This window comes from Lampris incognitus, chromosome 12, assembly GCF_029633865.1.
Source record: "Lampris incognitus isolate fLamInc1 chromosome 12, fLamInc1.hap2, whole genome shotgun sequence".
NCBI classification, from domain to species: Eukaryota; Metazoa; Chordata; class Actinopteri; order Lampriformes; family Lampridae; genus Lampris; species Lampris incognitus.
Window position 1 is genome coordinate 34,226,841 of NC_079222.1, and position 13,154 is coordinate 34,239,994.

Here is a 13,154-nt window from a genome sequence, read left to right on the forward strand (position 1 = left end):
TCACACCGCTGCTGAAGAAATGTGTTTGTTATCTTTGAACTTTGCTCTCTCAGCCCCGTACGGCCAGATGTGATCAACCCATCCCCCCCTCCTGCGCCGACGGAGACGCTCTCTGATTGGACAGAAGAGGGGCACGCCCCCCCTCCTTCATGACAAAGTCCTCTTTAACCGGTGTTGTGATATACTCACCTCCTTCACCAGGAGCAGCAGTTACCAATCACAACTCCACGGCTGAAACCACCATGTCTGACAGGGGCGGATTCGACACCAACGTGGTGACCCTCACCAGGTTCGTGCTGGAGGAAGGCAGGAAGGCAAAGGGGACCGGAGAACTGACCACCCTGCTTAACTCCATCTGCACTGCCGTCAAAGCCATCTCCACAGCTGTCAGGAAGGCCGGCATCGCTAACCTGTGAGTTTAGCCTCAGTCAGCATTTTATTTTTTTGGGTTTTCGAGGTAGTGAGATGAGAATACACATGTTGATTCATTTCATACTTTTATGGTCTGTGATGAAGCAGAGGAGCACATGGTATATTGGACCAGGTGTACGTCAGACTAGCACAATAAGCAATTTTATTGATAAGTTAATGGTCAAGGGGCAAACAAACCTTTGAATTCAGCTGAGACAGACATGTAACCTTGGACAAATGTATAAGCCAACAGCATTTTTATGGTGTAATCAAAGATTTTTTAACGTTTTCATATAATTTTGATTGCTGTTTCAGTTTAGACTTGGGGAAAGGGAGGTTGGTTTAGCGGTTTGGATAATGGATGGATGGATGGATGGAATAAAAATTGCTTAACTGGGGTTTCCGGGTAGCATAGCAGTCCATACCATTGCCTACCAGCACGAGGATTGCCAGTTCGAATCCCCGTGTTACCTCCACCTTGGTCGGGCATCCCTATAGGCTCAAGTAGCCGTGTCTATGGGTGGGAAGCCGGATGTGGGTATGTGTCCTGGTCGCTGCAGTAGCACCTCCTCTGGTCGTTCGGGGTCCCTGTTCGGGGGAAGTGGGGGGAATAGCGGGATCCTCCCACGCGCTACGTCCCCCTGGTGAAACTCCTCACTGTCAGGTGAAAAGAAGCGGCTGGCAACTCCGCATATATCGGAGGAGGCATGTGGCACCCCCCCGGATCAGCAGAGGAGGTGGAGCAGCGACCGGGACGGCTCGGAAAATAGGGTAATTGGCCAAGCGCAATTGGGGAGAAAAAGAGGTGTAAAAAGCCCCCCCCCCCCAAAATAATCCTGCTTAATTGGAACTGTTTTAAGTTTAATTTCTGTGTGTGAGAGGGTGTTAGAGTGTATTAACTATTTATTCCACTGAAGAAGAAGAAGAATTCTGGCTTCTGATTGGCTGGAGCATGTGCCGTCGTAGTTCGTAGTTCGGCTCAAGTTTAATCACTTTGCTAAATGCATGCGCTTGGCCTAACGTTGTTATTTAACCATAACAACATGCTGCATTCAAAGGATTAGCTTAGCGGCTAGTTTTGCTTCATAACCTGAAGTCTAAAATGACTAAAATGTTCAACCCAGAGCCAAAAAATATGTGATTTTGTTTATCTTAATTCTTTGCTAAGTGACCATAGTGTGGGTTAAAATCCTTTAACGCACACCTTAATAAATAATAATAATAATCATTACATTTATATAGCGCTTTTCTAGACACTCAAAGCGCTTCACATTGAAGGGGGTAACTCAAGTCAACCACCACCAATGTGTAGCCCCCACTTGGGTGATGCACGGCAGCCATTTTTGTGCCAGAACGCTCACCATACATCAGCTTGAGGTGAAGAGGGAAGAATCATTGAGCCAATTACATGGGGGCATGATTAGATGTCCAGATGGAGAGAGCCATGCTGGGAATTTTGCCAGGACCCCCTACTCTTTGTGACAAGTGCCATGGGATCTTTAATGACCACAGTGAGTCAGGACCTCAGTTTAACGTCTCATCTGAAGGACGGCATCTCCTACTGCGCAGTGTCCCCCTCACTGCACAGGGGCATTGGGATTTGATATTGGTTGTTTTTATTAGGACCAGAGGGAAGACTGCCCCCTACTGGCTCACCAACACCACTTCCGGCAGCAACTCATTTTCCTGGAGGTCTCCCATCCAAGTACTAGCCAAGCCCATACCTGCTTAGCTTCCCTCTGTCATTTGGCAGAGCCAGGGGTACATGTTGGTATGGCTGCCGACAACACCACTTGTCATGGATTATGCCTTAGTGTTCAGTGTTTTGACGTCACAGTGGTAAATGGTCTGGATTACATTTGTTGCTTGAGTATCCGCTGACTCACACTCTGGCAATAGCTGAAAACCAACACAGTTATTTACGGTTAATTTCTTTTTTAATTCACACAAGTTAATTTATTTTTATTTCAGTGACTTCAGTTATTGATTTTAATTTTGTTGATCAGATTTAGTTATTATTCAAAATTGTATTTTGAACAATATGCCATTCTTTATTCAGTCTTGGTTTTAGTTCACTTGAAATCATTGAAAACTTACAGTCTTCGCTCAGGGACTAGCCAAAGACGCACTCCACACAACAGTTCATGTGTTTTTGAGGGGACTCTGCAATTTTATTCCCAGAATCTAAATTAATATGCAAATGACAGCATTCACAACGCAGATATCACAGCTGTCTGAAAGTCTGCCCTGATTACTGCGGTATTTCCTTCAGTGTGTCACGGTGGAAACACCGCCATGTGAAACAGGCAGTATTTCAGCCTACTAAAAAGGGGCAGACAATGCTGTCTTTATACCTTTATTAGATATTGATAGCGGAGGCAGGCAGGAAATAGGGGGAGAGAAAGAAAGGTAAGACATGCAACAAAGATCGCTGGCTGGATTCGTACCGGTGACAGTTGTGGCCATGTGGCCACGTGCTGTAACCATTCAGCTACGGAGGTGCCCCGGGTGGGTCTTTTTTTTTCCCCCCCAAAAAATGATATTTTTACTCCCAGCACAGGATTGGCCTGCTTTGTACAAGCTGGTGTTTGACCTACTATGTACACGAATACACTCCCTTATTAGTATTCTAAAACATGTAATTCAATAGAAGGATCACAAAATAATGGATATTTCAGGCTTAAAAACAACATATGGCAGTGACTATGACCTTATTTTGTGCCTTAGGCAATTACTGCTTACTTCCCTCGAATATACAATTTAGCTGGATTTTCTGGACCTTTTGATTTGAGGCCCAGTGAACCAGCCAACCCTGCGTTGGCTACACCCATGTGAAAGCTGCAGAGGAAGTAGCATGTTTCATTCAGGAATTCTGTCTCTATGAAAGGTATGGCATTGCCGGAAGCACCAACGTGACAGGTGACCAAGTGAAGAAACTGGATGTGCTGTCCAATGACCTGGTTGTCAACATGATCAAGTCCTCCTTCACCTCCTGTGTGTTGGTTTCAGAGGAAGATGAGAAGGCTATTATTGTGGAGCCCGATAAACAGGTGTGTGTGTGTGTGTGTGTGTGTGTGTGTGTGTGTGTGTGTGTGTGTGTGTGTGTGTGTGTGTGTGTGTGTGTGTGTGTGTGTGTGTGTGTGTGTGTTGCATTGTCCCTTATTCCATTAGTCGTCACCTAATATTTATTACACTACTGCATCATTGAAACAATTATTTTTCTGATCCAACAGGGTAAATACGTTGTGTGCTTCGATCCCCTGGATGGCTCCTCTAACATCGACTGTCTTGTTTCAATTGGAACGATCTTTGCCATCTACAGAAAGGTTCGTACTGATGAAATCAGGGAAAAGTAACTAACTGTAAAAAGTAACTGCGAGTGTAACTGTTAAGTAATTCAGGAAGAAGAAAGGAAGAAGAAATGGGACTTCGTCAGTGTGTAGTGAATTCAGGGGGCAGCCGGGAACCGCCGCAGCGGGACGCGAACCCGGGTCACCAGCACCACGGGCAACTACGCTAACCAGTCAACTAAAGGGTCCGACCTGCTAGCCAAGGGCTATTGAGTCTTGTCATCTATGCTCGATACACTACCCCCCCCCCCTTCGGGAAGCTTCAGCATATCAGCTCCCTCAAGCCTATCGGCGCAAATGCTTCCGATGGTCTCACAGTCCACATCCCACTTCTGACACCAATGTAGCGAATTCAGGGGGCAGCCGGGAACCGCCGCAGCCTGGACGCGAACCCGAGTCGCCCACACCACGGGCAACTGCGCTAACCAGTCGACTAAAGGGTCCGACCCGTTAAGCCAAGGGCCAGTGAGTCTAGTCCTCCATGGTTATTCCAAGTACTTATGTAGCAGCAAGAATGAAGGACTTTCAGATATCAACTACTATCAAGGCTAGATTATTTGGGAGCCATATACAAACATGTTAAGTGACATCACACATCTTTTATATTATTCCTACCCCAAGACAGACAGGACAACCTGACTAGAAGTACACCTGCTACCTCGAGAATGTACTCTTAAGTCTTTGTACCTCTTTATAAATACAACAATGAATACTGTGGTGGCACGGTGGCCCACTGGTTAGTGTTGTTGCCTCACAGCAAGAAGGTCCTGGGTTCAAACCCCAGGCCTTCCCAGGTCCTTTCTGTGTGGAGTTTGCATGTTCTCCCCGTTTTTGCATGTGTTTCTTCTGGCTGCTCCGGTTTCCTCCCACCATCAAAAAGATATGCATGTTAGGGTTAATACTCCAGTCTGTGCCCCTGATCAAGGCAATGGAAAGAAGAACTTGGGTTGGTCCCCGAGTGCTGCAGCTGCCCACTGCTCCTGTACAATAGGATGGGTTACATGCAGAGAACACATTCATTTTAAGAATGCAATGTCAAATAAATTGGCTTTCATAAACAGATTCCCTCCCCAGATTGCACTCATTCCTATGAGCAATTATCATTTGCAATTTTACATCTAAATTCCATTTCTCATTGCGTTACATCTGGGGTCCTATCTATCTATCTATCTATCTATCTATCTATCTATCTATCTATCTATCTATCTATCTATCTATCTATCTATCTATCTATCTATCTATCTATCTATCTATCTATCTATCTAGCTAGGTAGCTAGCTAGCCTTTCAGAATCTCTAACAAGGAGCTCTGAAGCTGTTTTGGCGGCTCCTAGTGGCCCCAGCACCTTACCAAGACACTTAATGCTGGTCTTTCTTTTGATATGTCGACCATTTGTATATATACACACACGCGTGTGTGTTTTATTTTTAGCTCAACATATAACCATGTGTCCACGTTGTTTTTCAGAACACAGATGATGAGCCAAGTGAGAAAGATGCTCTGCAGCCTGGGAGGAACATTGTGGCCGCTGGTTATGCCTTGTATGGCAGTGCCACCATGATGGTCCTTTCCACTGGTCAAGGTGTCAACTGCTTCATGCTTGACCCAGTAAGTGTCTGTGCTTTTCTACGCCAGTAAATGTGTAGCCATTCTTAGCTGGTGATAATCCAGATAAATTGGTTATGACCTGTGTTAGCTTGCTTTCTTTGTAACAGTATCTCCTATATCCCAGAATGGTGAATCAGTTCATCTGGACACAACGTTTATTGACAGAAACATTTCAACACTCATCTAAGTGACCTCTTCAGTCTAAACTCACTGCAGGTGTCCCCACCCTTATAAGCAATACAGTTTCACAACAACCAAACCCATCGACTGGTTTTGTATGCAAATTGGCATGACCATTAACTAGAGTTACAATGTCCATGTGTACTCTTCACAGAGGATTGGGGGAATAACCGGCTTGGTCGGGCGTGCCTACAGACACAATTGACCGTGTCCTGGTCGCTGCTGTAGCGCCTCCTCTGGTCGGTCAGGGGGGAGGGGGAACTGGGGGGGAATAGCGTGATCCTCCCACATGCTACGTCCCCCTGGCGAAACTCCTCACTGTCAGGTGAAAAGAAGCGGCTGGTGACACCACATATATCGGAGGAGGCATGTGGTAGTCTCCAGCCCTCCCTGGATACCGCAGAGGGAGTGGAGCAGCGACCGACCCGGAAGAGTGGGGTAATTGGCCGGGTACAATTTACAATTGAAGGAGAAAAACGTGGGTAGGGGTGGGTTGGGCGAATAATTGCAATCACAGCATTGTACGATGGTGACAGATGTACTCTTAGCCCCCACCCCACCCCCTCCCACCCCTTCAGTACAGGAATGGTAGTTCCCTCTTCACATAGAAGGCCTCTTTGACTCCCCGTTCATGCCAGCGTTCCTCCCGATCAAGGATGTGCACATCCTCATCCTGGAAAGAGTGACCACTGGCCTGTAGATGGGTGTAGACTGCAGAGTCCTGCCCTGACACGCCTATACCCATCCACAGGCCAGTGGCCACTCTTTTGAAAAGGGAAAGAGGCCATCTATGTTCAGAGAGAACGACCATTCCTGTGGTTGAAAGTCTAGTTAATGGTCACGACAATTTGCATATGAAACCAGTCGTTGGTTTCGGTCATTATGCCACTGTATTGTTGATAAGGGTGGGGACACCTACAGTCAGTTGAGACTGAGGAGGTCACCTAGATCAGCGTTTCTCAACCCAGTCCTCAAGGACCCCCTATCCTGCAGATTTTCTTTGCAACCCTGAATAGGTACCTGTCTGTAGTTATTCAACCAATCAGCAATGAATGTCTGAGTTTGCACACTTTGCATAATTAAGTGCTATGAGATGACTGGTTGAGTAAGTACAAGCAGGGCTACCTATGCAGGGTTACAATGAAAGTCTGCAGGATAGGGGGTCCTTGAGGACCGGGTTGAGAAACACTGACCTAGATGAGTGATGAAACGGTTCTGTCAATAAACCGATTCGACTTTCTGCGATTTCTTTATCTGGATCAATTTATTGAGCATGCATAAAGATGAGTATCTCATGCAGTTCTCTTTCACAGGCGATTGGCGAGTTCATTTTGGTGGACCGAGATGTGAAAATTAAGAAGAAAGGAAAAATCTACAGTTTGAATGAGGGATACGCCCAGCATTTCTACCCGGATGTAACAGAGTATCTGCAAAGGAAAAAATACCCTGAAGTAAGTGTAATAAGTTCAGAGTTAAAGAAGTTACTTCAGTCCGCATTCACTATCACCTTTCATTTATTTAACCATGAGGGGCGACAGTGGCTCGGGAGGTATAGCAGGTCATCCAGTAATCGGAGGGTTGCCGGTTCGATCCTCGGCTTCTCCTTGCAAAAAATGCCAGGTGTCCTTGAGCAAAACACCTCACCCCTAACTGTCCCCGATGAGCTTATATGCACATTGCATGGCTGACACCGCCGTGTGTGTGTGTGTGTGCTCTAAATATGTAATCTATTGTGTGATAAACCCTATTGTTTTTGTGCTGGTTTATTATTATTATTATTATTATTATTATTATTATTATTATTATCCATCCATCCGTTATCTTAACTGCTTATCCTGCTCTCATTATTATTATGATTATGATTATTATTTTTATTATTATTATTATTTATTTCATTTTCTTCTTCAGAAATGTTAGCGCAAATTCTTGTGAGGTGGTAAATGGTAGAGACACGAGCTCGTGCCCATTGATTGGATGTTATGTGGAAGTTCTGCCCAATAAATATGACCCCAATCGGCATGATGGGGGGGGGCGCTATAATTAAAAGTCAAAATATTGAACTTTGAAAAATCACAACTGTATGCCGTGAGTCCGATTTACACAAAACTCCTTACGGACATCCATCTACAAATTTGCCTCAAGAACCAACAAAGTCTGCCTAACTAGATCTTCTGCCAGTTTGAATTCTTTGAAAAAACACATTTTTTTTTCCAAATTTATTTCTAGTTTTTCCCCTTATCCCACCCGATTAACCCAATGGCATATGGCCGGAACTCTTGTCAAATAACTCCCCTGGCTCACGTTTCCACAGGAAGGAGATAGTCGTAACACCAGCTTCCTTCGAACTCGTGTCGGCTGCTCTCGCTAGTTTACACGCTGAAGCCTCGCATGGATTGCATCACCTTCAGGCCGCGTAGGGAGAACGCTTTCGGTTGTTTGGCTACAGGCGCCCGGATGGGCCAGAGGGGTCGCTGGAGAACGACGAATCCCCGAACACTACACCGATCTACACCCACTATCCCTCGGGTAAAGGTGGCCTAATGAACGTCTTACCCCGTGGACGCTCTGGCCGTGACCGGTTACGGCGAGTCTGGGATACGAACCTCCCAGCCACGTGACGAGCGGGTTGCAAGAACGGCGGTTTAGTCCGCTCGGCCACCAGAGCGGACCCGGAAAAACACGTTTTTGACATCTCCTCTTACACTGTAGGTCCGGCTGCTACCAAATTTGTTGATATCTTACATAGTTTTCAGGATACTGACCAATGAGCTTGGAAGGGGCGTGGCTCAGCACATAAATAGACCCAAGTCGACAACCGGTGGGCCAATCAGCACAAAACCTGGTGGATATTTTTTTAATTAAGCTGTTGAAGCTTTCAGTATTGTAACGGTCTGTGTTGGCTCGAACCCGTGAATCTCCACTTGCGGCTATATTAACTGAATTACGTTTGTGAGTAAGGACAATACCCCCGAGCGTAACGCGAAAGAATGTTGTGATGTGAATATAGTAAAGCCACTCTCCTTTTACCAGTTCAGTTATTCCACTTTTGTCATAACATTGATTTTGTGCATCTCAGGACGGCTCTGCCCCATATGGTGGGCGGTACGTTGGCTCGATGGTGGCTGATGTTCACCGTACATTGGTGTACGGGGGAATCTTCTTATACCCCGCAAATGTCAAGAGCCCTAAAGGCAAGGTGAGTGCTACAGAGTGTTTCTCAAAAACAAAAGAATAAAGCAAAACATTTAACATATCAGTGTAAGTAATTCGGTCATTTTAGATCGTCAGTGTCCTGGTCAGGGGGAGACAAGTTATCTGGCATGTGGGCGTCCGGGTGGCGCGGCGGTCTATCCCGTTGCCTGCCAACACGGGGATCGCCAGTTCAAATCCCCGTGTTACCTCCGGCTTGGTCGGGCGTCCCTACTGACGCAACTGGCCATGTCTGCGGGTAGGAAGCCAGATGTGCGTCCTGGTCGCTGCACTAGCGCCTCCTCTGGTCAGTCAGGGCGCCTATTCGGGGGGGACTGGGGAAAATAGCGTGATCCTCCCACGCGCTACGCCCCCCTGGCGAAACTCCTCACTGTCAGGTGAAAAGAAGCGGGGCGCAACCGCACATGTATCGGAGGAGGCATGTGGTAGTCTGCAGCCCTCCCCGGATCTGCAGAGAGGGTGGAGCAGCAGTGGGGTAATTGGCCAAGTACAGTTGGTGGGAAAAGTTATCTGGCATCTGTCTTATCATCTAGTCACTGCTTTGTCTTTATTCCTCAGCTCAGGCTGTTGTATGAATGCAACCCCATGGCGTTCATCATCGAACAGGCAGGTGGCATGGCCACCACAGGATCGATGAGTGTTCTGGACATCCAGCCAGCCAACATCCACCAGCGAGTCCCTGTGGTCCTGGGCTCCCCTGATGATGTGCAGGAGTACATTTCCATTTACAAAAAGCATTTTAAGTGAGGTATCAAGATTCACTGTACTCTGGACAAGGCCTGGGCAATGTTTCACATATTGAGAAAAAAAATTGATGGTCATCATCTTTACATGTCTTTTTCTTTTTTTTTTTGGCAAATTGAACAGGTCAAGTCTGGTGGTGGGCAAACTAAAGTTGGGCTAACAACACCGAGGAGGGGCTGAGTAGCTTGGCTAAACTGGTACCTCGCCTCCTCATTACCTCCATCTCAACTGCACTGATCCAGAGACAGTTGGAATTCAAGACCAGAGAATAATAAGCCTATATATCTATATCTATAAATATCTATATATATATAGAAAATCTAAACTTATTGGACATATTAGCACAATGTGTTAATGCCAATTATTGTTGCTTCTGTGTTTTGGGCGCATACATTTACATTTTTTTTGAATTAAAATCAAATTAAAAAAATCTCTATGTTGTGCAAAAAAAAAATCAGCATGGATAGTTGTGCTGGACATTTATATGCTGTTTTGTGCGTGTAAATGTAGGTTATAACAACGTTACCGACCACACACAGCGATGGCAGACAAGCAGGTCGCAGGCTCTAGAATGGACGAGGCGCATGCGCCGTGCGGTTCATAGGCGCGCGCTGCGCACTGGTTGAGAGTCAGTGGCAGGCGCTGTCATGCTTATCACTCTGAAGACACATTTGTTCGCCATGGAAGTACGTTTAAGTATCCCTGTGGTTCTGAAGACCTGCCTTAAATTAACACCGTAGTTATTTGCGAAATTAAATACACAAACACCTCTTTTTTTATTTTGTGGTTTTGTTTTCTGTGTTAGCTAGTGTAACCGGTTATTTTCTTGCCCGGTGCGGGATTCGATACGGGGTGTACTGCACCACAAGGCGACGTCACTAATCGCTCGGCTAAAGGGTCAGACCCGTAAGCTAGGGGCTAACGTGTCTTATTAGTAGTTTACACTAGCTTATGAACACACAGACACAGTATGCTAGCAGTAGCACACACCAACGTTTGAGATGGAGAGAGCGCAATATATATTCTTTCGGCGGTGGCGCGGCGCCCTTTGGCGTCCCTAGTGGCGCGGCGCCCTGGGCAGTTGCCCCGTGCACGGGGTTTCGAACCGAGGTCCCTGTCTTGGTAGGCAACATAATAGACCGCCACACTACCCGGACACCCCAAGATACATGTTAATATTTAGTTTTACAGTCTTTTAATTTCAAAGAGATCCATAGGTTAGTGGTGGTTACTGACCTTAACTGGCTTGGAGGGCAGTGGTATATGTGGTAAGAAGGAAAGGAGGGCAGGGGTATATGTGGTAAGAAGGAAAGGAGGGCAGTAGGAGTCAGCAATGGTCTGGCTGGACGTTGAGGCCGCGGCTACCCTCATAAGTGTGAGGGACAAAGTTCAGACACTGTCTAAAAGACATGCTAAGAGCATTAAGTACACAAATATCTAACAGGCCTGGCACTCACTCACTGATTATGTTTTGGGCCGTTCAATAGTCTGTAGTACAAAAGTTCAATTGTTTCCAGCACTTTCTCCTGAGTTATCTCATGCATGATCCAGAGGGCAACACAAATCACAGATTCCTCCTCCTGCCAAATTAAACACACACAAAGACCAGCTCGTTGTTGGCAAAAACATCCCCATGTATGTTCATGAAATGGTTCCAGAAATTCACTTAACAGTGAAAAATGACTTGATATTTGTTAGATACCTCTATTTTGTAAAGCAAATACCCCCCCCCTTTAACTCCCCAATTGCACTTGGCCAATTACCCTATTCGAGCCGTCCCGGTCGCTGCGCCACCCCCTCTGCCGACCGGGGGAGGGCTCCAGAGTACCACATGCCTCCTCCGATACATGTGGCGTCGCCAGCCGCTTCTTTTCACCTGACAGCGAGGAGTTTCGCCAGGGGGGGCGTAGCTCGTGGGAGGATCATGCTATCCCCCCCCCAGTTCCCCCTCCACCCCCAAACAGGTACAGCGACTAGGACACATACCCACATCCGGCTTCCCACCCGAAGAGATGGCCAATTGTGTCTGTAGGGACGCCTAACCAAGCCGGCGGTAGCACGGGGATTCGAACCAGCGATCCCCGTGTTGGTAGGCAACGGAATCGACCGCTACGCTACCCAGATGCTGGCAAATAACTTTTTATTCATAGCATTAACAGATGTGGATAGATTTAAGTGATGTAATCCCTCTCCTGCTGCACTCCTGGTTTACAAGTCACTGGACGCCCACAGAAATGTGATCTGTGGCCATGTCCAGGTTGTGTAAGTCATACACAGTAAATGAATCCATAACCTTTAAAGTTCCCACATTTTAGAGAGAGGGGTTTGCCAGTTGGAATTGATTGAATAGCATGAAGTGAACGCCTTGGGAACCCCCAGGGGGAGCTGGAGGGCGTTACTGTGGAGGGGGATGTCTGGAGTGCCCTACTTAGCTTGCTGCTACCGCGACCCGACCCCGGAGGAGCAGCTGAAGATGAGATGAGCATGAAGTGATATGTATGTGATGGGAAATCATAATCATTAAATTCATGCAAACAGAGATGGGATGCAGCCAAAACTGGAGCAAACTGCCCGTATGCATGGTCAGTAGAGGAGTAGGAGTTAAAAAAAAAAGATCTACTGTGCTCATGGATTCAAAGGCACCCACCAGTAATCCTTCAAACCACAGACTTGCAAACAAATTTAGCCGAGCTTAAACATTTTCCATAATACTCAAAACAAGGAACTGGAACGGAATAGGGTTCCATGGCATTACCTCCTAGGGTCTGACTTTTCTAACACCAGGAACAATTAAACCGAACTGGAATATTTAACTTCTAAATCAAGTTTTTTTCCCACTTTTTGTCAGACAAAATACGACAAAAATGCTGTCGAACAGGCTCAGCATCTCCATTATCAAAGATGGCAACACTGCAAGACCAGCTGTGAGAGCAGGACACAAGGGATCAGACTGTGTAAACCAGCCAGGCTTTCCTGGAAATTGGACAGATGTGGCATGTGCTAAGCAGAAACATCTCACTTTACACATGCAGGGCCAAAAGGAACAATGCTACACCTGACTTGCCATTTTCCAGCCCCGAACTATCAGCCACATTGCAACACCAGTTCTTGTAATTTAAGAGCGCACAAACATTTAAACTATCTGGTCCCCCACAACATTACCCTGGTAAGGCACCCACTTACTTACCAGAAGATCCTTATTGAGGAAGTCCCCTCATGTGGAGCTCTTCATATGGTGAAACAGGCAAGACGGATCAGCATTAGATCAGATCAGCATTCTTCACTGATCAAATCATCACGAGATGCTACAAGGGTCTGCTCAGGAAAAGGGGGGAGGGGGGTCATTCGTTTTGCTGTAATCTGCCAAAATAAGGCTAATGACTCATATCTGAGCACCAGGTGTAACTGCTTCAGGCAAAACCGGTGCACTTTTTGAGGGCTCCATAGAAGGAAAGGGAAGAGGGGGAGCTCGTGAGTAATCACATTGTGGACATCACACCAAGTCAGGCTGCCAAAAATGCCTTAAAAAATGACCTTAAACAGGAAGCTCCTGACAGATGCCAACCAGCCCCTCGTCTGTTGACCAATAGTCGGAGGCCGGGCCAATGATATAACTTCTTACTTCTTTGTCACTGACTGTAAACTATAAAG

At 46.4% G+C, this 13,154-nt stretch overlaps 1 protein-coding gene across 1 annotated transcript; it reads left to right on the forward strand.

The window, feature by feature from the left end:
* The first annotated feature begins 205 nt into the window (after positions 1-205).
* fbp1b (fructose-1,6-bisphosphatase 1b) lies at positions 206-9,908 on the forward strand. Its single transcript, XM_056290728.1, has 8 exons — positions 206-412; positions 3,299-3,461; positions 3,645-3,737; positions 5,229-5,369; positions 6,863-7,000; positions 8,626-8,745; positions 9,318-9,507; positions 9,627-9,908. The coding sequence occupies exons 1-7, from the start codon at positions 243-245 to the stop codon at positions 9,504-9,506; spliced, it is 1,014 nt and encodes a 337-aa protein (XP_056146703.1). The 5' UTR covers positions 206-242; the 3' UTR covers position 9,507; positions 9,627-9,908.
* The last annotated feature ends 3,246 nt before the right edge of the window (positions 9,909-13,154 follow it).

Coding starts and splice junctions, on each gene's coding strand:
- fbp1b (XM_056290728.1), top strand. CDS start 243: ATGTCTGACAGGGGCGGATTCGACACCAACGTGGTGACCCTCACCAGG. Junction 413..3,298: donor AAGGCCGGCATCGCTAACCT/GTGAGTTTAGCC, acceptor TCTCTATGAAAG/GTATGGCATTGCCGGAAGCA. Junction 3,462..3,644: donor TTGTGGAGCCCGATAAACAG/GTGTGTGTGTGT, acceptor CTGATCCAACAG/GGTAAATACGTTGTGTGCTT.